The 23,799-nt window shown below is 62.8% G+C and overlaps 1 protein-coding gene across 2 annotated transcripts in view; it reads left to right on the top strand.

Annotated features, from left to right (window-relative positions):
* The window catches only part of CDH4 (cadherin 4), a 542,698-nt gene that overhangs the window by 515,980 nt on the left and 2,919 nt on the right, over positions 1-23,799 (top strand). Inside the window, exons 9-16 of one of the 2 annotated variants that reach the window (XR_006702995.1) lie at positions 9,215-9,400; positions 15,388-15,641; positions 16,109-16,251; positions 19,365-19,598; positions 20,705-20,938; positions 21,022-21,161; positions 21,785-21,949; positions 23,008-23,278. Coding sequence is in view for 1 of the 2 variants with exons in the window: in XM_045444030.1 (XP_045299986.1) it covers positions 9,215-9,400; positions 15,388-15,641; positions 16,109-16,251; positions 19,365-19,598; positions 20,705-20,938; positions 21,022-21,161; positions 21,785-21,949; positions 23,008-23,189 (1,538 nt within the window). In the remaining variant the exon portion in view is untranslated. The remainder of the gene's footprint in view (positions 1-9,214; positions 9,401-15,387; positions 15,642-16,108; positions 16,252-19,364; positions 19,599-20,704; positions 20,939-21,021; positions 21,162-21,784; positions 21,950-23,007; positions 23,279-23,799) is intronic. The other variant, XM_045444030.1, reaches the window with a different exon arrangement.

Below are 23,799 nucleotides of genomic sequence, written 5' to 3'. Positions count from 1 at the left end.
CTGGTTGGTCATGAAGTTTGTCTCCGTGCCGTCCCCAGCCAGCTGGGTCTTCTCTGCTTCTCTTACGGCATCACTATCCCAGGAACCTGGGCGGCTGCGTATCCTTCTTCCCTCCCTGATGCAGTCCAGGCGGCCAGCCCGGTCCGGCTCCAGGAGGTGAGGCAGTTAATCCCTCTTGGCGTCAGGAACAGAGGGGCCCGTTCTGATCCCAAGTCCAGATACGGAGCGTGAGCCAAGCAAGCCGCCATGACTGCGTGTGCGGCTCTACGCACAAGGCCCACAAACGAGTTCTAGGCAGAGTGGAGACCAGGCTGAGCTTCCAATCGGGTAGTTCGCACACACAGTAGCGTAACCGAAAAGCTACCAAGGGAGCCACCGTGACGAAGGCGTCCGCTTCCGCCCCCCGCCACCTCCACCTTGCGCCCCGCTCCGTACCTGGTGTCCTCCGACTTGTGTTCTGTCACTCACGATGTGTCTCAGAGACCCTCCCGTGTCCGTAGATTCCGAGTGGCCTTGGGATGTTTTCAGTGCTCGTTTGGGAATAACGTCAGGCTCACACAGAGTCGTCGGAGCGGGAAGGAGACACGGAACAGCCATGTGCACTGGCCACCATCGCGTGTCCTCCGTGTCCCCGTGCCACTGCTGTGTCTGCAGATGGCCGCCCGGACCGGGGACGGAGCCATAGCATCATGGCTGTCACGCCTAGAAGCTTCTGTGTGTTTCCTAAGAGGATTCCCCCCACCCCTGACGTGGCCACGGTGGTCATGCCTAGAAGCTTCTGTGTTTCCTAAGAGGACTTTTCCCCCGACGTGGCCTTGGTGGTCACGCCTAGAAGCTTCTGTGTTTCCTAAGAGGACTTTCCCCCCGACGTGGCCTTGGTGGTCACGCCTAGAAGCTTCTGTGTTTCCTAAGAGGACTTTCCCCCCGACGTGGCCTTGGTGGTCACGCCTAGAAGCTTCTGTGTTTCCTAAGAGGACTTTCCCCCCGACGTGGCCTTGGTGGTCACGCCTAGAAGCTTCTGTGTTTCCTAAGAGGATTCCCCCCCGCCCGACGTGGCCATTGTGGTCACACCTAGAAGCTTCTGTGTTTCCTGAGAGGTTTTTTCCTGATGTGGCCACGGTGGTCATCACATACGTGGCCACTGCGCCTTTTTCCACCAGAGACGACTGAGGCCCAGAGGGCTAGTTCCGGGCTGCCCCAGGTCACACAGCGAGACTGTCAAACCCAGAGCGCCTGCTGCCTCAGGCCCCGCCTCTGCCACGTGGCTGTCCTGTCCTCTCCTGAGGCGGAGCACGTTCAGCAACCACAGCGAGGGCCCCCGGCTGCCCCACACCCGCTCCTGCGGGCAGGCCTGCGGGGGGACCACCTCTGCCCCCCCCCGGCCCAGCCCCAACCCAGCTCTGCCAGCCCGAACCCCGTCTTCCCCTCCACACGCAGCCGCACTGAAACCCCCGCGGGCTCCCCCAAGTGCCAGTCCTGGGAGGGCCGGGGAGGGAGCGAGAGGAGGGAGCGCTGTGTGGGGCACCAGGAGGGGGGACGCACCAGGAGGAGGGCACCCCTTGATCCGCACACACCTCTGAGAAGCGGGCGCCACGGAAGCGCACGGAGACCCTGGAGAGAAGGTGCATCTGACCCCAGACGTGACCCCCGTCCAGGCAAAGGGCAGGTGGACACAGCCTGGCTCCCTGGGACGTCCCGCCTGCCCCTCCTGTGCCCCGGCCGGCCTCGGGCAGGCCCCAGGTCCGAGAGTCAAGGCGGAGTGCTTCAGCGGTACCTCGGATCCTGACGTCCGCCAGGACAGCGCTCAGGGGGCGGCCTCACTACGGTCAGACCCGAAGGCCGCTGCGGCGGGGGTGGGGGGGAGACCAGTTTCCGGGCAGGAGTGCGCGCCCCCCCACCCATGTGCTAACGTCCTGGTAACTGGGTCACATGGCAATCGTGGGTTAGATTCAGGGGTCAGGGTGGCCCATGGTGTGTCCCTGGAGACGGGTGACAGGCAGGGCCCAGGACACTGCTTGGCACAGGGGTGGTGGGCGGGGCCAAGGGCCGGCCGCATCCCCGCACAGCCAGGTTATTTTTATCGAGCTTAATCAAGAACAATCAGCAGAAGCTGAGGAGATGGGGGGGATTTGCATGATCCATTTCCTACCCTTAAATGTTAATTAAAAGTCATTTTCCCTGTGCGTGTGCTGCCGCGAGGTGCCCCCGCCGCAGGGCTGGCGGGTTGTACGGCCATTGGACACTCAGCACCCCTCGAGGGTGAGCGTGGGGGTCAGCTGGGCGGGGGTGGGGGGTGGGGCGGGGGGCTGGTGGCCCCCAGGACGCACTCAGCCCCGACGACCTCCTGCTGGCTTCGTCCTCGGGTCCCGGAGTGGAGCCTGGATAGCCGGGGTCCCAGGCCCCTGCCACCAGCTCAGCCACCCTCCCCCTGACTCGCCTGGAGTCAGGAGGCCCCTCACGAGCCCCCCGCCTGGTCCCTCCTAGCCCTGTAACCTGGGCTGATAGCCGGACCTCTCTCAATGTCCCCACTTTACACAAAAGTGTCATCGGTCCCAAGGGGATGTCAGGAGCGTCCACTGGTGTCCGTGAAGGTTTACGCCTGGAACCGTGCTGCACTCTGAACGTGCCACGGGCGGCGGCCAGCCCGTCACAGCAGCACGAGCAGGCCCCTGCCTTCACACACTGGAGTCCCGCCCCAGCTCTCACTCTGCAGGCGAGGGACTCACAGCAAAGCCACTAGAACTCTCCCTGTCAGCCCAGTTTCCTCATCTGTTGGCGGGGGAGGGGGTGGATAGAAGCCATTAAGATGCATTATCATGGCAGTTTAAAACTTGGCAGCTGATAAGACGCGTTTCCTCTTTTCTCTTTATTTGAGAGAGAGAGCAGGAGAGGGGCAGAGAGAGTGGGAGAGACCGAGAATCCTGAGCAGACTCCACACTCTTGGCACAGAGCCTGACTCGGGGCTCGATCCCATGGCCCTGGGATATCATGACCTGAGCCGAAGTCAGGAGTCGGATGCTCAACCGATTGAGCCCCCCCCCCGGCGCCCCCGCTGTACGTGGTGACCGCATGGCCTGCTTCCCGTCCCCAGAGAAGCATGGATGAGATTACATGTGAAAACAATTAATGTTAAGTTAAGTAATTTAGTTAAATTCAAGTCAGTGTTAAAAGCAAAAGGGCATGTGATCATGGTGCCCCCCCTCCCCCCCCGCCCTGTTCTCTGGGGATGGGACAGGAGGACAGTGAGTGTGGAGGCCAGCGCTTGGCCCCCAGCGAACTCCGCCCTCCCCGGGGCTGGCTGGGCCCGCACCGCCTGAAAGTGGGCCCGCTCTGGCCCCCCAGGTCCTGTGAATCCCAGGTCTCCTCAGCTTTTCGACTTACGTCCACAAACCCAGGAGAAGGGAGAGATTTCAACTCAGCATGAGTTTCTGAGAATCAGAATTTGGCATCTCAAAACAGGCACGGACTCAACACCCTTAACTGCGCACGGACACGCGGTGCAAAGTTCTGCCATAAATAGTTACTCGGATCTCCTCCGAGCACCGAGAGACGGCAGGCGGGAGCGCCCGTCCCCACCCGACATCACATCCCACCACAAGCCCTTCCTGCCATGCCGGTGTCCACTTCCCAAAGATGACACGTTCTTCGACCTCCTGGGTCCCCACCCAGCCGGACTGCAGGCAGACATGGGGGTCAGAGGCTGGAGCCAGAGTCCCGGCTGCTAACCGGTCTCCCACACAGACCAGTCGCTAACCTCAGGCAGGTCCGGGAGGCCCCGTGCCTGTTTCCTCCCCTGTGAGGTGGGGCGCCCCCGTGCGCTATCTGCCTTCTCTGGGGACAGCTCCTCGGGGTGGGGACAGAGGCTCAGGGGGGCATCCTGGCCCCCAGACCTCAGTCCCTCCCCTGTGATGTGCAGGGTGAATAAAGACAGCCTTCAGGTTGCTTCTGGATCAGGGCCACTGGTCCTCCAATCTGATTCTGATCTGAACTCAGAACCCAGCAGAAACCATCATGGTTTTTACTGGATACAAAAGTAAATTCTAAACAATAAAACCATTGGAATGTCCAGAGGCGCATCCGTAGTTACACATGCCAGCAGAGGCCAAGGACAAATGGGGGGGCAGTGCTGGTGTGTGCCCGGGGGGGGGGGCTCCACGGAGACCCCTCCCCAGGTGCCCACCCAGCACCCACAGCCCCATCCTGGCCAGACGGGGACTCCCGGGGCCCGCTCTCCAGGCTCTGCTAATGACTGTGGCACGTCCCTGAGTTCCAGGTCAGGGAGGGCACCCCTCCTTCCCGGTTAGATGCCCCACCAGTGCAGGGGGTGCAGACTGGAGAGGAGGGGGTGTCCTGCATCCCAAGAGGCGGCTGGGGGAGGGTCAAGTCCTCCGGCCCACGCACGCGTCTTTTAGGACTTTTAGGACCAGCCATGGTTCCAAGTGATCGGAACAGAAACAAAAACACAGCCTCACGGGTTATGCTGTGGGGTGTGGACAGGCTGGCATTCTCCGTCCTCTCTGAATCCTGCTGGGCTTCACTGTCCCCACCCAAATCCTTCTCTATGCTAATGTGACCTTCCCCTGGGAGCCCTGCGGATTTCTGCCTCGGAGCTGTGTTTGTGCTAGATGAAATCCTCCCCGCCCCCGGGGATGGGGCTACATTTGAATTCTGGATTACCATCTAGGCGAGACCCTGTGTTCCAGTGATCTTAAAATTCCTTCTTTCCCAAATCTCTGCCTTCGCATCCCATGAGGAATGGGAGAGGCTTTCCCTGTGCCCGAAAACCTGAAAAAATTAAATTAAAAACTCATTATGGCTAGGGGAAGGTTAATAAGAAAATCCTAAGCCAGATTTATCAGCTTAAGGCCCTTCTTTGTGAACCTTTATTAAACTCGCATGAATTAAAATAGACTCTTGGAATAAACTTCACCCAGAGTCTGGGAGGAATCGGGCTCCGGGACACACAGGCCTCGCCTGTGCCGTGAAGCTCTGGGACGGACCCCACACCCCGGAGGCAGAGACAGAGCAGAGCAGACAGAGGTGCCCATCGGGCCAGCTGTGGTGACCCGCGGGGGCACACCCAAAGCCCGGCTCTTAGGTGACACTTCCCGGACCCACCCCAGTCATCTAAACAGAGAGGAAAGCTGCCAGAGGCTGTGAGCGGTCACAAGACCCAAGGCCCGCCGTGTCGGGCACGGAGGCTCCAGCCGGAGCAGCCCCTCCTGTTGCCCACGCTGAACTGGGTGCCATCCCCGTAGGGGCCAGAGCACGGGGCCTCTTCGTCTTGCTTCGGAATCAGCCAGGCAGGCGCATGCGACTGGCAGGTCCTAGGCCACCTGACCAGCTCGTGGCCGTAGAGGAAGCTGCGAAAGCAAGTTTGTAGAAAATAAAGAAAGGGATTCAGAAGGCGCCAGACAGCCAGGCAGCCTAACAGTCTTAACCAAAAAGAAACTTAACCAAAAAGTTACTGACTCTGGCGACTTAACCAAAAAGAAAACTCCTCGGGTCTCAGAAGCCAGAAACCAAGCACTGACTTCAGGCACGGCTGGACCCGGGCCCCACGAGCCGCCGGGAGCCTCCCTCGAGACACGCCTCCTCTGGGCTTGGCATCCTCAGGCTACGGATGGCGGCCCCACCGCACCCGACGCTTTCAGGCAGGTGTGGGCGCAACACCCAGGCCAGAGACATCACCAGAACTCGGTGAGCCCCGGTTGGCTGGTGGAGGTCACGTGCCCATTTCTGAATCACCGAGGTGGGGAGCATCGCGGCCTCGAGAGGGGTCCACGATCTTTTCTGTAAAGGGCATAAAGCCATCACTTCCAAGTCTGGGAGCTCCAGGTCACAATCAGTGGACTCCACCACAGGCAACATCTAAATGAAGGGACGTGGCTGTGTGCCGATCAAACTTTATTAACAAGACGGGCTATGGCCTGAACTTGGCCCTGTCATTTGCCAGGCCTCCATTCCCACCAAGCCCTTCACGAGAGTCCGGGCGCCGAGGCCCCAGGACCACAGATGCTCTGGGTCATCCCTACTCTGAATTCCTAGACGGTCCGGGGAGGGCACACGTTGCTTGCCGGCTCCCCACCTGCCGCCTGGGAGGTGGGCAGCGGGTGTCCCTGGCCCCGGTCTTCAGTTGAGGAAACCCGCTCAGAGGGGCCGAGGGACCCCCTTAAGCTTCCACGGCTGCTTGAGGCCAAGCCAGGCCTGCGCCCACCTGGACGGGCTCCCTCGGGCAGTGGCTTCGCCCGGTGTGGTAGGTGCTGTTTTCCGCTCCCGGGGAGCTGTGCTCAGGGCCCGGAGCCGAGCCAGGCAGTGTGCCAGGCCTTTCATGCCCGTTCTCCATCCCCGAGCCTCAGGGGAGGCGGCGTGCCCGTTTTGTGGATGACAAACTCGGTTCTCATTCAGCCCAGGTCGGCAGCCCCCGGGTGGTCACAGCCTCCAAGAGCGCCTCCTGCACTGGGGACACGGTGACCTCCGGCAGAGGGCGTGGCCCTGGGTGCAGCAGGGAGGCCCGGGCGATCGTCCACCAGCCGGAGGTGTGTTTCCGGAGGCTCAAGCGACACCAGGCGGTGGGACCTAGGCCTGCTGGCTCAGTGCGGTTAGCAGACTGGCCCCAGCAGGGGGCCTTGAGTCTCCCTCCCCCCACCGCCCCCCCACGAATGCAGGGGGTGCCACTGTGCCGGCTCCAGGCCTTCCGCTGCTTCCTCTGCCCGGCTCCCACCTCCCTGAGGACCACTGGGGGGCGTCACCCCACACCTGTGCTCCTCCTGAGAGCTCCAGGGACCAGGGCACCCCGCATGCATACACACACGCACACACTGCCCGAAGCAGCCCTGTGCCCCCCCAGGACGACCCGCCTCCTGGCCCCCAGCCCCCCAACCCTCCCTTGCACTCTCCAGGCCTCATGGCCAAGCCTCGGCAAAGTGCCCTCTGAATGCCCTGCCCCCATGGTCCTCTACCTGAGGCCTTTCCGCCCCAGGACCCCGCCCCACCCACAGCGATGGCAGGGCCGCTCCCTCCCCGACAACAAGGGCCTGGGACCCCAGTCAGGCAGGGCTCCGCCTCCCCCCTCCACGTTGGGTCTCTGGCCACTGGGCTGAATAGCCCTGCTGTCCCTTGCCAGGACCTTGATGCTGTGCACTGTGGCACCCCGCAGTCCCACGAGGGTAGGGGCCGGCCCCCTTGCTCCCGGCTGAGTCCCTGGGGCCCTGGGGATGAAGGGAAGAACGCCCACCAGCGTGCCTCCCGGACCGGCCCCCGGGGCCGCAGCTCCCGCTGGTGGAGGCAGGCTCGGGAGGACAGCGGCGACCGGGACCTGCTGGAGGAAGGGAGTGGCCACAGGCCATTAGCTCGGAATGGTCACGGGCGCCAGCACCCCCGAATCCCACGATAGGATCTCGTGCTGCTGCATGGGACGGCGTCTGAGGGCCTGGTGGGAGAGATCCTTCTTGGATAAATTCACAATTGTTCTTGCTGACAAGGTGATGCTATCAGGGTTTGAAGACTTGCGAGGCCCGGGTGACGGGGGCCCTTTGTGCGCGCCTGAGCGGCCGGGCTGTGGTGTTCCCCGCAGGATGTCGATGCCCAAAGTCCAGGAGGCTGACACAGGAGCCTCTCCTGAGCCTGTGAAGCGCAGGTGAAGGTCCGTGCTCTCGCCTTGGGTTGAACAGAGCCCTTTGCAGCCCCGGAGGCAGCCGACCTTGCCGGGGCTCCGGTTCCTGCTTCGCTGGGCCTGAGGCCCCAGGTCCCCGGAGCCGCACACCAAGCACACACTGGCCGAGCTGCAGGGTTCTGACCTCCAGGAAGCCAGAAAGAGCAGAGCCACCAGCCCCGACGTCACTGACCCGCAGAACCACCGATGGCCACCCTCGGCCTTCAGGCTCCCGGTTCTGGGAAGTCAACCCCTGTGTTCAAGCCACTGTGGCCCAATTTTCTGTTCTTTGCACCCAGAATCCCCTCGCCAACGACCAGCCGAGGCCCGAATCTTCGAGTGCCGGGGGGCAGAAACCAGTGCGGCAGTCCAGGCCCAGAGCCGGGCTGGAGGGGCCCAGTCTCTCCCAGGATGACCCAAGCTCCCGAGGGAGAGAACGGGAGGCCGGATGCCACACCCACCAGCTGGCGTCCGTCGCCCGGGGGGAGGGGGTCCCCTCAGAGCCAGCCAGCCAGCTGGGAGCCCCGTGTGTAGGGGCCTGGCCCTTGGGCTGCCGTCAGCCCCGGACGCAGAGTGTCAAAGAACCCAGATGGTAGCTGCAGAGTCCGAGCCGTGAACGCACTCAGGTGGTGGAGGACGTGTGACCGGCTGCCTGACACCCCCCGCCGGGCGTTCTGAAACGCACTCAGGGGTGGTGAGTTCGTTCTGGAGCAGAGGCCAAGGCCCGCCGCTCCCTGGGTGCACAGGAAGACTGTCCTCCGCGTAAAGCAACGCCATGCCTGTCCTGGGGGGCAAAAGGGCGTTTTGGGGCCGCAACCCCCGGGTGGGCACAGGGCAGCGTGGCTGGGAGGCCTCATGCGCCGCGGGTGGTGGTGACGGGGAGTCCCGTGAGGCTCGGGCACCACTTCTGCTGAAACTAGGCAGGCACGGAGGGGGCCTGGGAGGACAAGGGCTGGGAGCCAGGCTGCCTGGGGCCACTCCCAAGACTGTCTCTGGGTTCCTTCCTCCCCGGCCGGTGACCCGGCCCACGGTGACAGGGGGGCTGGTCCTCAGGACTGGCACTCTGCACCCCACTTTGTGGTGCCCCAGGGTCTCTTAACCTCTCTTGCTTCATCTGTAAAATGGGGGTGAGAACAGGGTTACCCTGAGGAGACGGCATGGGCAGCGCCCGGCACGGTGCCGGGACCGGGGGCGGGGGGCGGGGAGCCGGGCAGGATTCTCCCGGGAAGCCCTGCACGCTGCGAGCACGTGCTGTGGTGTCTCGTGTGCCCAGCTGTCACACGGGCCTCCGGGCACACGGGGAAGGTCTGAAGGGGGTTCAGGAGGAAGGCCGGTGTGCACATGTGTGCAGGTGCCCGTGAGCCTTGGTCTGAAGGTGGTGGGTACGGCTCTGAGCCCCGGGCCAGCCGGGGGCGGGGGCGGGGGGGGGGGGTGCCCGGAGGGCTCTCAGCAGCCACCGTGCGCGCCAGATGGGCCCACTTGCGGGCGACAGGGGGTGCATCCCCGGGGCTGGTCGAGAGGCCCCACAGGGTGAGAACACTGTCTCCTTGTGTTCTGCAGTACGCAGGGGAGGTACCCGAAAACCAGGTGGAGGTGGTGGTTGCAAACCTGACCGTGATGGACCGAGACCAGCCCCACTCGCCAAACTGGAACGCCTTCTACCGCATCATCAGCGGGGACCCCTCGGGGCACTTCAGCATCCGCACGGACCCCGTCACCAACGAGGGCATGGTCACCGTGGTCAAGGTGGGTGCCCTCCTCGCTTCCTGCCGGCCGTGGCGAGCTCCGCCCCGGGGCCGCGACCCTGGGACCCACCTGCTGGACCAGAGGCGGGCTCCCGAGGACCTGGTCGTGTGACCTCCAGGGACTGGGGGGCCTGACCTGCCACTCCCCCCCACCCCCCAGAGACCACTCTCCTGTCCCCTCCCTGAAGGCCACATCGCTGCCTCAGTCCAGGAATGGGTGAACCCCATCCCTGGATCCCGGAGATAAATCCAGCTCAGCCACGAAGGAGTGTGTCCTCGTCCGGCATGGCGGGACTTGTTTGTCTAACGTCTGAAGATTGGTCATGTACCTTTCTGAACAGCTGAGGCCTGTGCCTTCCCTTCCCCGTGCTGTGTTGATCCAGGATTTGGTGTCGCGATTTATAGACAAATGTCAAGAACGGTGTTGGGGACGGGGGTGTGACGACTGGGGGGGCAGGGTGAGGGGCTTGGGTGCGGGAGAGAGGACTGCACGCTCGTCAGAAGTCACAAGTGAGTCCCACCACATGTGCACCTGAGACTGAGTTTCACGGCCCTTAACGCCGGGCGCACAGGCGACCGCACCGTCCCCACGGAGCCCGGACCGCGTGTACAGATGGCATCCGTCACCTGCACCACGCTTCTCCGTTTTTCCTTCTTTGCGTTGCTACCCACCCGGGGCTTTCCTCCAGACTCCCGGTTCAAAGTCTTTTTAAGGCAAGATGGGTGTTGGAAAGCACGTTCAGGTTAATTTTGCGTTCTTTGGTAAAGACGGCATCCTTTCAGACGTTGTCTTGCAGAGGAGGGTGGCCAGGAGGGGGCGCGGGCGGTGGGGGGCAGTCAGGGGAGGCGGCCGGCTCTTGGCTCCCTTACCGCGGGCACGGGCCAGTCGCCCTCGCTGTGCCCCGGACGCGCAGGGCTGTCGCTGACACCGCAGTAGATCCTGGACAGAGAAGGGCAGGGCGGCGCCTGGAACAGCGTCTGGCAGGCAGTGAGAGCTCACCTGACAGCTGCTGTCATGACACGGACTGGCTGCCTCCCCACCCGTCCCCCAGTGTTCAAGGAAGGTCACCTCAATCCCACCAGGGTCCCCAGGTCCCTTGGAGGCATGGGGCCCTGTGTTGGGTACACATCACTGCCCGACCTGCAGGAGTTGACAGTCTGCAGGGGGGCGTGAGAAGGAGCCACGGAGACGTTCTCGCCGCAGGTGTGCCTGCCTTCTGTCACACCATCCGGCTACTGTCTCCAGCCCCTGTGCCCCCCGAGTCCTGGGACCTCCTCTGCCTTCGGGGCTGACCAGGTGCCAGGTAGGGGAGGAGAGCATCCCTGGGCCACTGCAGAGATGTATGTGGCCAGCCTGGCCCTCAGCCCCCTGGCCCAGGCTGGCTGCGTTGTCCCTCGGCCCTGAAGTCTGAGGAAATACACAGTCCCCTCGGGCAGGTCTTGCCCTGCCCCCCACGCCCCCGGCCCCCTCCTCTCCAGCCCCACTGGGCCTGCTATCTCTCAGGCTCTAGCCAAGCTGGGGCACAGCCGCTCTGCTCCCAGGCCCCCAGCCCCGGTGGGCATCTGTCACCATCCCCAGCCTCCTCGAGAGCCCCCGGCCTCTCCCCACACGTCCCCCTCCTGTCCCTCCTCCAACCATGAAACCACAATCTCTCCCAAGGAGAAAACCACAGACGCAGACCAATCACAGGCCCTTTCTCCTGCCTCACCTGGACCTCAGCTTTTGAAGCAGAAAAGCCAAGAATTGGCCTCTTCTGTCCGCCCCCCCCTCGGCACCAGTAAGGCTCCCAGAGGCCGAAGCAGGGTCGCAGGGGGGCAGGGGACCAGGGGTCGGGGGGAACAGGGCGTGTGGCCCCCACAAGCCCCTCCCTCCACCAGCCCCGCAGCCCTGCAGGTGACAGCTCCCACCCAGAAGCGAATCCCCCCTCAGCAGGGTGCCCCCAGCCCCTCGCCTCTCAGCGAAGGGTCTTGGCCACGTCCGGGGAGGCAGCCACGGTGAGACCAGGGAGCACACACAGCCGCCCTGATGGAATCTGGAGGGGCAGATTACCTATCGATTTCCCCATTACAAGTGTGTTTTATTTCGCCCTCCTACGGACGGTTACTGGCCATAACAGTGTTTCTGGAAGGCGTTCTCACTCAGACCGGTGACACTATCTTAATGCATTACACGCAGCGTTATTCCGTGTCCCCCGGGGACACGAACCAATGAACAGGGAGAAAGATTACTTCCTGTGGTGGCTCGTTCGCGGACAAAACCATCACACTGAAGTGGCATCGCCCCGTCCCCAGACGGCTCTCGGGGGGTCCTGGGGGAGGCGCTGGGACACCAGCCGCCGTTTGGCCCCAGGGGCCCTGGACACAGCGTGGGTGCAGGTGTGTGCTGTGGGCCTGGAGGCCATCGGACATCAGGACGGAGGAACCAAGCCCACACCTGGGAGGGACAGGGGCTCTTGGCCTCTGGCCTGAAGTCCCCCGGTATGGTTTGGGCCAGCGTGCCTCACCACACCGGCCGCCCGCTGGGGCCGGTGAGGGTCCTGCCCGGGTGACATTAAGGCCCTCCCGCAAACACGTGCCTTGCAGCACCTAGCATCATGTGCCAGGTGATGGGCAGCGGTGGGCGACCAGGGAGGCGTCAGACCATCCCCCGCCGCCCCAGGCCGACCCACGCTGGCTCTGTGCTAAGACACAAGGTGAAGCCCCTCCTCGAAGGGCTGTGAGGGGCAGGGGAAGACGGCAGTCATGACACGGCCTGTGCCACGGAAGGACGTGGCGTCTCGTGGTGGGGGTGGGGCGGGGCTCCCGGAGGCCCGCGGGGACCACGCCTGGAGAGGGCGATGGGGACATCAGGCCAGAGCCCCGGTCTCTGCCGTGGGCCCGGCCCCGGGGTCTCGTGAAGCCCCGCGCCCACCCCGTAATATTATTCACTGCTCTTAAATTCCTTCGTGTCCTACTTAATCCCCCCTCTGTCGCAGTAGCTGAGAAGGTGTGGCTTTGATGCAGTGCGTGTAAGGTTTCTAATGCTCACAGATGAGCTGCTGGGGATGGACCTGGGTGGGGGGGAAAGGGGGCTCGGGTCGGATCAGCGGGGCGGCCCCGCCACCAGCAAGTCGGGGGTCCGCAGCGAAAACTGACACAGCAGATACTTTCCTCTCCAAGCAGAAGCACGTTCGACTACTTTCCGTGGAAACTGGCAGGAGTCGGACGGCCGTGAGCCTGTTCCGTATCCCCCGCCATCCACACTTGTGGCTGAAATGCGTTTTTCAGTCCCCGGCCTCGTGATTCTCCACCCCTAAGTATGTCAGGATGCATCGCCCTCAGACACGCGTTCCGCTTACGAACCACGTACCAGCCCCGGGCCGTGTTTCCTTCAGAGTCTCCGGTCCAAATCTGTGCTCCGTTCCCCTTAACCTTCCTGAAAGTGTCTGTCTGCGGTGGTTTTTCAGACCTGGATCTGAACGGGGTCCCTGCATGCCTTTGGTCGTAGCATCTCTCGAACCTCTCATACTCTAGAGGATTCCACCGTCCCGTCCACCATCCACCTGTCGTAGACACAGCGGCAGATGGCCGACGGAATCTGGCCCCGCGTGGCGGATTTGTCCAGTCACTTCGTCACGATGTGTCTTCTCCTCTTCTCCCACAATTCCCGTGCCCTGGGATTTAGACCTGCAGGGTCCCTCCCTGGGAACGAGCTTTGCGGCTGGAGCGGAGGAGTCCCATCGGGAAGCCCCTGGCCGTTCCTCTCTGGCCACGTAAGCCTGCCCACTGGGCTCGGGCGCTGACAGCCCCTTCCGTCCTTGTAGACCTGACACCCCCCCCCCCTTATGACCGGCGCGCGGGCTGCGGCGTGACGCTTCGTACCCGCAAACGTGCAGTCCTCCGTCGGTCTGCCTCCACTGGTCTTATCATCTGCTGGTGGCCCTTGTCCGGATACGTGTCTCCACTCGTACAAAACGGGGCTGTTAAGAATCAGTCGTTCCCTGGCTGCGGTGAGTCAGTACTAAAGAGCTTGCCCTCAGCAGCAAGGGCTGTGCACTTAGGTGAAAGGCAGGTCGCGGTGGTCAGAGCAGCGGCCCCCCAGAGATGCCCGGGCCCGAGTCCCCGGAACGTGCCAGTGCATAGCAGTCAGCTAGGGGCTCTGGGAGAGGACGCTACCCCGGGAAGTCCGGGTGGGCCCCCTGGACTCAGCCTCTTTGCAAGACGGGGGCAGGAGGTGAGCGTCGGAGGAGCCGTGGGGAAGAGGCAGAGCTCAGACAGCACCACACGGGGCAGGTTGCTGCTCGGAAGGGGGAGGAGGGGCCAGGAGCACGGGAGCTCCGGGGGCTGCAGAAGGCAAGTGTCCGGGAGGGCGCGGCCCCGCCCACACCTTGACCCCAGCCCGGCGACGCTGAGTTTTGACTTCCGACCTCCAGAACTGTAAGATAACAAATTGTGTTGCCCTAAGCCACTAAATAGGAACACGAAACCAGGACGGGGCCCGACAGGACACGCAAGATCAATCCTGTATGCGTTACTTCTCTTCGTCCGTTCTCAGCCTGGCGGCTGGCCGCGGTCCCTCCGAGTTTCTGGTGCTGCCGTAACAAATCACATCCAGCCCGAGGGAGGCGCTCAACACACACACTATTCTCTCCCACGTCTGGTAGTCGGATGTCCAAAATCAGCTCCACTGGGCCGGAACCGAGGAGCCGGCAAGGCTGGGCTCCCCCTGGGGATTCCATTTGCTTTTTCCAGTTTAGAAACCACATCCCTACACTGTGGCCCTTCCTGCCTCCTCAGAGCCAGAACCTCGGTGCTCACACAGCTGATGCCGTGTCCCTCTGTCTCCCCTTGTAAAGACCCTCGGATGGCATTTCAGGCCCCCTGGGGGGGAGTCCTGGGCCATCTCCCACTGCAAGACCCCTACCTTCATCATGTCCACAACGTCCCTCTGCCGTGGAGGGCGCCGTGGTCACAGATTCCAGACATCAGGACCTGGACGCCTTTGGAGACCACTAATCATCCCACCAGAGCAATAAACAAAATGTGTGTGTGTGTGTGTGTGTGTGTGTGTGTGTGTGCGCGCGCGCGTGTGTTCATCTTCTCACTATGGTTAAGAATGCGTGGGTTCTTATGTCTTCACTGTGCTTTGGTCAGCTGCAGTCATGATCGGTTCTGGCCTGCGGGAACTCCCCTGGCTGGTTCCTGGGTCCCTTCCTGAGTGCTTCCTTGCACTGTGGCCCAACCGGACGCCCCCAGTTCATGTCGCGGCCCGGCCTGCCTCCCGTCTGGGTCGGCCATTTCTCCAGTGAGAAGGGTACTTAGAAGCCAGCATCCGGACGGCGGAGGGGCTCGCTGCTGCCTGCCTGCCGTTTCTCCTCGGGGTTCCAGGGGGCAGAGCGAGGAGCAACCCTTCACGTGCCCACCCTGCCCGGCTGCATTCACTTCACTGACTCCGATGGCCGTTTTATTCGAATTTAACGCTGGAGGATTTTTACTTAACTTCGGTGACTTCATGCTCGTCTTTCCTTTCTCGTACCCGGAAAATCTTGTTTCCTAAACCACGTTATTACACGCGTTTATTTACCTTATCCTGGAATATACATCAGAGGCTTTAAAAATAAGCCCAGGGGCCGCCTGGGTGGCTCAGGCGGTTGAGCGTCTGACTTCGGCTCAGGTCATGATCTCACGGTTCATGGGTTCAAGCCCGTGTCGGGCTCTGTGCTGGCAGCTGGGAGCCTGGAGCCTGCTTTGGATTCTGTGTCTCCCTCCCTCTCTGCCCCAAAGAGTTTTTCCCCAAACTCTTTCTCCCCCCGCTGGCAAACTCCACGGGAAGCCAGAGACGAGCGGCTGGCCTCCCTAGGGACCGGCCTCCTGGGCACAGAGCGGGCGGGAGGCACAGGCACAGACTGGGGCGGCGGGTGCAGACCAACCAGCCCACGGCCCCCACCCTCTGAGCCGGCCCCGTGGGTGCCTGTGCCGGCTGACCCCCTGGGGCCTCCCTTGTTCCAGGCAGTCGACTACGAGCTGAACAGAGCGTTCATGCTGACCGTGATGGTGTCCAACCAGGCGCCCCTGGCCAGTGGGATCCAGATGTCCTTCCAGTCTACGGCAGGGGTGACCATCTCCGTCGTGGACATCAACGAGGCGCCCTACTTCCCCTCGAACCACAAGCTGATCCGCCTGGAGGAGGGCGTGCCCACCGGCACCGTACTGACCACGTTTTCGGCAGTGGACCCCGACCGGTTCATGCAGCAGGCCGTGAGGTGGGTCCCGACCTGTCTTGTGCGTCCGGGCAGGGGGCACCAGGAGCTCCGGGCTGGGGACGGCGGGGATCACCCGGCCCGGGTGATACAGGCGCTCACCCAAGAAGGTGGAAAGTTTTCAACACGTTCAGCAGTATCTCGAGTCAGGTTGGTCCTGGTCCAGGTCGCTGCGGGTCCCTTGGCCTCTCCGTCTGAGTTCCTCAGTCTCCCCGTCTGTCAAGAGGGGACAATGAGAGTATCTGCCTCCTGGGGTCCTTGTGAGGATCGGGAACCCGTCCGCCACGGCGACCGTGAGCCGCTGTTGAGGGAGGACCCCATCCCGGGCGGCAGGGAAAGCCCCGGGGTCCAGGCAGGCGCCCCGCGAGGGCTGCGTCCTGCCAAGCGCAGGCTGGCGGGCCCGGTGGCCAGGGCAGGCCGGGGGCTCGGGGTCACTCCCCCCTTCACCTCCTCACCTCCTCCCTCCTCAGATACTCCAAACTGTCGGACCCAGCAAACTGGCTGCACATTAATGCCACCAACGGTCAGATCACCACGGCAGCCGTCCTTGACCGCGAATCCCTCTACATCAAAAACAACGTCTACGAGGCCACCTTCCTGGCAGCTGACAACGGTGCGTCCCACTCCAGGGGGCGACTGTCGGGTGCTCACCCCTGCCGTGGCCCGTCCAGCACCCGGAGAAGGTGGAGGAGGGGAGCAGGGGGGCACCCGCCACGCCAGGTGTCCTGTGCGGAGGCGCAAGGGGACCTCATCGTCCTTCAGTGCCCTCGGGCAGGCCCCTCTCTGCACGCGTTCAGAGCTCTGGGCTGCCTGACCACCAGAGGGGGCCGGGGAAGGGCCTCCTCCAAGCAGCCCCGGGGCTGCCACCCCTTGTGACTCTGACCACCCCTGACCCGGGCCCCGGCAGCCTCAGTCCGAGCAGGGGCCCACGAGGGGCCCCAGAGGCAGGGCAGACACCCGTGAGAAGCCACGTGCCAACCGCGTGAGCCCTGGGAGCCCGGAGAGGGTGACGGCGAGGCCCCTGAGCCAGACTGGGGAACCCCAAGGGGCCTCGGGTAGGGGTGAAGGTGAACTGGGCTGAGGCAGGAGGGCTGGGCAGGGGTGAGGGAGGGAGGGCTGAGCAAAGGCGGCAGCAGTGGAGCCAGGATGGGGCAGGAAGAAGGTTCACGCGCACTGGGGCCTCCCAGGGGTGTGGACAGATGGGTGCTGGGACTCCAGGCCCCACGGCCACCCCGCCCCGGATCCAGGGCACCCAGGAGCCGGCAAGGCCCAGAGCCCAGGGTGTCTACCCAACTCTGCACAGGAGGGGAGAGGAAAGATCCCAGAGCCAGGAATCAGTCCCGGCACCACTTAGTGGTGGGGAGACACCTGACCGCTCCGTGCCCCAGTTTCCTCCTCTGCAAAGTGGGGATAACCCTACCGCCTCCACTGGGGCTGTGAGAATTGATGAGCTGGTGCCCCCTGAAGCCCTGGGAACAGGGCCCAGCCCAGGTCAGCGCCACTGCCAGTGCTGTCATTGCCACGAGCTCCTGCTGTGTGCCAGGCGCTCATCAGCCGACCGAACAGACAAGGCTGACATTCCAGGGGCCCGTGTGTCAGCTAGAACCAGGTCCAGCCGCGTAACGGTGATAGAAATCGCGGCACGAGTGAGGTTTCTTTTCCCCCACGCGAAAGAAGACTGGAGGCAGGCCGGCAGCCGTGGGTCTGGGGTCTGGTTTGAGAAAGCAGGCTCACTCTGGCCACCTGTGTGTCTTCAGCGAGCTACAGCACGGTCCACCATGGCTGCCGTGCTCCAGCCGTCACGACCACATGCCGGCAGACAGGAGGAAGACCAAGAAAGACAGGGACACATTTCTGGCCTTCTAAGGACTTCCACCCCCAGCTCGCAAAGGCCAGGACTTAGCCACGAAGCCACATTTCATTGCAAGGGATGTTGAGATATAGGTCTTCTGGCTGGGCAGTGATGATCCCAGATAAAATCTGGGGCTCCAGGTCTTTTAAAGACAAACAGGGAAATGGATATTAGTGGACAACTTAGCAGTCTCTTGCCCCCACGAGACGAATGAGAAACAAGTCAGCCAGATAATTTCAGGGAGCAAGGTCTGGAAGAAAACAAAGCAGGGCATGGGAGGGAGGGGCCAGGGCTTCCAGCTGTGCTCCCGAGCCGTGGGGCCAAGACCTGTGGGACCAGAAGGAACAAGCCAAGGGAAGATGGGGTCTCAGGGGAGTCCCAGAGTTAGGCAGCAGCATGTGCAAAGGTCCTGAGGCAGACCTACGCCCGGTGGGTTCTAGGACAGTGGTGCCGCTGAGGCTTCAGGAGCAAGAGTAGCCCTCGCACAAAGGCTCGTCCCACAGCAAGTGAAAGCTGGGGCCCGGTCCCCACCTGCTGGCCTCCCTCCTGGCTTCCCTGACCCCCGGGGTCTGCAAAAGCCCGGCCCCGGAAGCTGACCGTGAGGTGCGCAGGGCCCGCCGGTGGGGGTGGTGCCCCTCCTCCAGCAGCTCAAGCTGCCGGATTAGAAAGTGGTTTTAAATGAACCCGTGGCCAAAGCAGCAGAAAGTAGAGGGCAGCCCGAAAAGGGGAGGCTGCACCCAGCCTCCTAGGGTCGGAGGACGGGCTTTGCGCAAGGAGCCCAGGCTCGGGAAAGAGAAGGCCGGTGCCGGCGGCACGGGGCCCGGAAGGGGTGGGTCCCGGCTGGTGAGCGCCGTCTGCAGCTGTGCATCAGTAGAGCTCTGCGTGAGTGCTGTGGGCAACGGTGGGCATGTGCGTGTGTGCACATTGTGCGTGTGCATGCGTGCACGCGTGTTGAGTGCTGTGGACAACTGTGTGAGTGCTGTGGGCAACTGTGCGCGCGCGCGTGCGCGTGCAGGCAAGTGCGTGCGCGTGAGTGCTGTGGGCAACTTGTGTGTGCGTACATGCACGTGTGTGCAGGCGTGTGTGCGTGCATGTGTGCGCGTACATGTGTGTGTGTGCACGTGTGCATGGGTGTGTGTTTGCATGTGTGCGCATCCATGAGTGCACGTGTATGCGTGTGTGTGCACATGTGTACACGTGTTACATGCATGGACGCGTGTGCATGCAGCTGTGGGCGACTGTGCACATGCATGCATGCACACGTGTGCGCGCATGTGTGTTGCGTGTGTGCGCGCATGCGTGTTGCGTGTGTGCGCGCGCGTGTGCACGGGTGTGTTTGCATGTGTGCACGTGCGTGCGTGTGCATGCGTGCACATGCGTGCATGCATTGCGCATGTGTGTGTGCATGTGTACATGTGTTGCGTGCACGTGTGTGCTGTGGGCGACTGTGCACATGCATGTGTGCATACGTGTGTGTGCGCGTGCGTGTTGCGCGTGTGCACGGGTGTGTTTGCATGTGTGCACTGCGTGCAAGCATGTGCGCATGTATGCGTGTGCATGTGTACACGTGTTGCGTGCGCGTGTGTGCTGTGGGCGACTGTGCACATGCATGTGTGCACACGTGTGTGTGCATGCGCACACGTGTTGCGTGTGTGCATGCATGTGTACGCGCGCACACTGGCAGCTCCACAGCTGAGTGGTTGTGTGTGTTGTACAGCAGGTGTCGGTGCAGGTTCAGGGCTGTGGACGTGGCCGGGGGTCCATCCCGGGGTAGGGCGGTGGGGCTGGGGCGGGTCCCACGTGCATCATCGTGTGCCCGTGGTCGTGGAGAATCAGGAGCAACCCCGCACAGTCACCCTGTGCCTGTCCCACAGGGATCCCCCCTGCTAGCGGCACCGGGACCCTCCAGATCTATCTAATCGACATCAACGACAACGCCCCCGAGCTGCTGCCCAAGGAGGCACAGATCTGTGAGAAGCCCAGCCTGAACGCCATCAACATCACCGCGGCCGATGCCGACGTTGACCCCAACATTGGCCCCTATGTCTTCGAGCTGCCCTTTGCCCCGGCCGCCGTGCGGAAGAACTGGACCATCACCCGCCTGAACGGTGAGCCCGCCTCCGGCACCAGCAGAGTGGACACGTCTGGGGCGCAGCACCCCAAGGGGGCCCACGGAAGAGTGAGCAGTGGAGACGGGAGCCCTGCCCCCCCCACCGGACCCCCACGAGGCAGGGGACGCTGGCCGTGCTCCAGTCCGTTCCTGAGGGGGCCATGAAGGCAGTCCCACTCTTAGAACGAGCACGGCCATCAACATCCTGCAGCCCCAGCCACTCATGTCTGTGACTACTTCCTGCACGCGGCACTGACTGGTGGGACCCTGACCGATCTATTTCCCGAGGGCAGTTTCCTAGGTGTGGATTTGTTGTATAAAGGGGCATCCAGATTCTGAAATTTTCTAGCACCGAGGATGCATCTGGAAAGGTCACACCAATTTGTAGTTTGACCAGGAGTACAAGAGAACACCTGCTTACCCAAGCCCTCACCAACACTGAATGTCATTATTTTTTGGTTTTTAGAAAATGTTTTATGTTTATTTTGAAAGAGAGAATGTGTGAATAGGGAGAGGGGCAGAGAGAGAGAGAGAGAGAGAGAGAGAGGAGAGAGAGAGAATCCCAAGCAGGCTCCATGCTGTCAGCAAGGACCCCAATCCAGGGCTCAATCCCATGAACCATGAGATCACGACCCGAGCCGAAATCAAGAGTCGAACGCTTAACTGACTGAGCCGCCCAGGAGCCCTGAATGTCAGTTTTAAAGAGCATTTTCCTAATATTAGCCAAAATCATTGTCTCCGTTTTCATCTCTTAACTACCAGTGCCCTCTTTTCATCTATTCATTGGCCATTTGCTGTTTCTTCCGTTAATTGTTCCATGCCCTTGCCTAATTTTCTTTGAGGTTTTTTTGTAAATTGATTTGGCAGAACTCTTTATATATTAAGGAAGTGATTTCTTCATCCTACATGTTGCAATTGCTCTTTTCTTGAACTGACAATATCTTTTCACTTTACGGAACGATCTAGCGCGTGCGTGTGTGCGTGCGTGCATGGACCAAATATATTTTAGATTTTCGTGCTGTCAGACTCTCTGTCCCCTCGAAGTCCTGGGGTAAAGGAGTGCTGGCTGCAGACTGAACGAAGCCTGTCCTGTCCCTCTGCCAGGTGACTATGCTCAGCTGAGCCTGCGTATCCTCTACCTGGAGGCTGGAATGTACGATGTCCCCATCATCGTCACAGACTCGGGGAACCCTCCGCTGTCCAACACGTCCGTTATCAAGGTCAAGGTGTGCCCGTGCGACGAGAACGGCGACTGCACCACGGTTGGCGCCGTGGCGGCGGCTGGTCTGGGCACCAGCGCCATCGTGGCCATCCTCATCTGCGTCGTCATCCTGCTCAGTGAGTACGGCTGAGCCACGCATGCGCACCCGTGCTCACACGCGCATGCGCCCCTGCTCACGGCGCGGCCCCTGCCCCCACAGCCATGGTCCTGCTGTTCGTGGTGTGGATGAAGCGGAGGGAGAAGGAGCGCCACACCAAGCAGCTGCTCATCGACCCCGAGGACGACGTGCGTGACAACATCCTCAAGTACGACGAGGAAGGGGGCGGCGAGGAGGACCAGGTGAGGCGCGTGGCCGCGGCCCCCTCCAGGCTCGCAGCTGGAGGGCGTTTTGTCCTTCGTCTCGGTGCGGAGGGGCCCACGCACCTGCCAGGGCAGCAGAGGTGGGCGTGGCCTCCCTGCCCGCCCTCGCCCGCACCCGGGGGCTGGCACGGCGCCCCCCATCCCGCTCTCCCCCCTTAGCCGGGACCCCAGCCCCGTCCCCGCCCGGCCCGCGCGCACAACGGGGACGTGCACGACGGGGACGTGCACGGGGCGCCTGGGAGCGTGGACTCCAGGGAGCTGCCTGGCTGGACTCTGGGTCTGAGGTGGCCGTGGGGAACTTGGGGCGGCTGTGCACCCCACCAGAGCTCAGTGCCCCCTTAAGACAGGTGAACGGGCGCCCCAGCCCCGGGCTGTTCCCGGGAACAAAGGAGGCGCGTCCTGGCAGGGGCGGGGTGCGGTCCCCGGGGCCCTGGGGGAGCGTCAGACCGGAGAGGGCAGCCTGGGGTCACGGGCAGGACTGGGATGAATTTGGGGAGCGGGCTTCGCGGGGAGGGCAGACCGGGTGCCGGGACGGGGCGGCAGGCGCGCTGGGCACCCCTGCCCGCGGCCCCCGCTGGTACCCCCGCCCGGCCCCTCCCCAGGACTACGACCTGAGCCAGCTGCAGCAGCCGGAGTCCATGGAGCACGTGCTGAGCAAGGCCCCGGGGGTGCGGCGGGTGGACGAGCGGCCCGTGGGCGCCGAGCCTCAGTACCCGGTCAGGCCCGTGGTGCCGCACCCGGGAGACATCGGGGACTTCATCACCGAGGTGGGTGCTCCGCACGGGGGCGAGGCCGCCCGAGCAGGGCCGCTCCGCTGAGCAAAAGGCCCCGGCACCGCGCACAGGCCACAGCCCCTCGCCGCGTGGGGCGGCCAGGCCGAGGGGACAGATCCAGACCGGGGCTCAGGAGTCACCCTGTCCTCAGCGCCCCTGTGGCCACAGGGGCCCCGCGTGTCCCCCCGTCTGCTCTCTAACGCAGATTTCTTCAACTGCCCCAGAGCTGATCTGCCTCAGGCGGCACTTACTCCCCGGGACGTGATGAAATTTCAAAACCCGTGATCTGGGATTAAAAGCCCATTTCGGATAATTCTTAGAGAAAAGTAAACATGGAAACTTCAAACCATTCTTACGGAGGGGTGATACGGGTGCCCTGCCCAGGGCAGGGCTGGGCAGTGAGGTGTGTCGCAGCCAGCGGACGCTGTGGGCACCCAGGCCACCCCGCAGTGACCGCCCGGGGCCAGCGGGAGCCCCTCCCCACGGGGACGGCCCGGGGCGGGGCCAGCGGGAGCCCTTCCCCACGGGCTCAGGAGCGGTAGTGTGCACCCACCACCCCCACGGTCCCGGAGGAGGCCACAGGACCCCTCGGGCGGAGAGCGCAGCTGCTGGCGGGAGGAGAGAGGGCCAGGGCGCACGGGGAGGGGCTCTGGCAACACCTGCTACGTCCCCGGTTTTGTTCACGGGGACGGTGACCGTGGGGCAACTTGAGACTTCTGACTTGTGGCCACCTCAGGGTCACATTCCAAGTGGCAGAGACACGGGATCGCGACCCGTCTGCCCCCTGGGGAGGGGCTGCTCCCAGGCGCAGGCCCCACCCAGCCCTCTCTCTCGCCTCACGGTATCGTGTGGCCTCCAGCATCTAGCGTGCCACACCTGTTCCCCCTTCCCTACACCCCAGCCCTACTCCGTTCTCTGAGGCCCCTCGGTTAGACAAGGCCGCACTTAACTGAGAACCTACTGTATGCAAAGCTCAGCCTCCTGGCCTGCTCCCCAACGCTCCCGGGCGCCCCCGTGTCCCCCACCCCTCACCCCGTGTCTCTGTGACCCAGGGCCTCCGAGCCGCCGACAATGACCCCACAGCTCCCCCCTACGACTCCCTGCTGGTCTTCGACTACGAAGGCAGCGGCTCCACCGCGGGCTCCGTCAGCTCCCTCAACTCGTCCAGCTCCGGGGACCAAGACTACGATTACCTGAACGACTGGGGGCCCAGGTTCAAGAAGCTGGCGGACATGTACGGAGGCGGCGAGGAGGACTGAGCCGCAGAGGGGGCCTGTGGGAGGCGCCGGGCTGCCCGGCTCCCTGCGGACGTGTCCTTTAGTGGTGTGTTAGGGGGTCCCTCCCCGCCCCAGCCCCCCCAACAGGCGCGCGTCGCCCACCGCAGTAGCTGGCTGGCGCTGGAGGAGAGCGCGAGGCACTCTGTCTTAACTTGAATTTCCTAGAACAGAAGCACTGTTTTTAAAAACAAAAAAAGAAAAGTGCCTTTTGGTACATGTATCAGATTCCCTCAAACTCAGGAGTGACTAAAAGCAAGCAGACAGACCACGTACGGCCCCCCAACCCCAGTCCTGAGCACCCACCCCCAGCCCCAGCCAGTCCCAGCTCTGAAGGCACCAATTAAGGAATCGGAGAGAAAGTGGCCTTTTTTTTTTTTTTCCTTCTTTTTTAAAGTGGGTGATTTGCTTCACAAAATTTACAAAGAAAACCCAGTTTGGGGTCCAAATCCCAACGGCCCTTCCGAGCCCTCCAGCATTGCTCTACACGGTGGGGGTCTCCTGGGCTCTCAGGTGTCCTGGAGGCTGGAGGGCTGCAGGAGACCCAGCCGCAGAAAGTTCCCCAGGGGC

The sequence above is a fragment of the Leopardus geoffroyi genome, chromosome A3 (genome assembly GCF_018350155.1).
Source record: "Leopardus geoffroyi isolate Oge1 chromosome A3, O.geoffroyi_Oge1_pat1.0, whole genome shotgun sequence".
NCBI classification, from domain to species: Eukaryota; Metazoa; Chordata; class Mammalia; order Carnivora; family Felidae; genus Leopardus; species Leopardus geoffroyi.
Note: the sequence above shows the minus strand (reverse complement) of the source record. Positions and strands in the feature narration are given on the sequence as shown.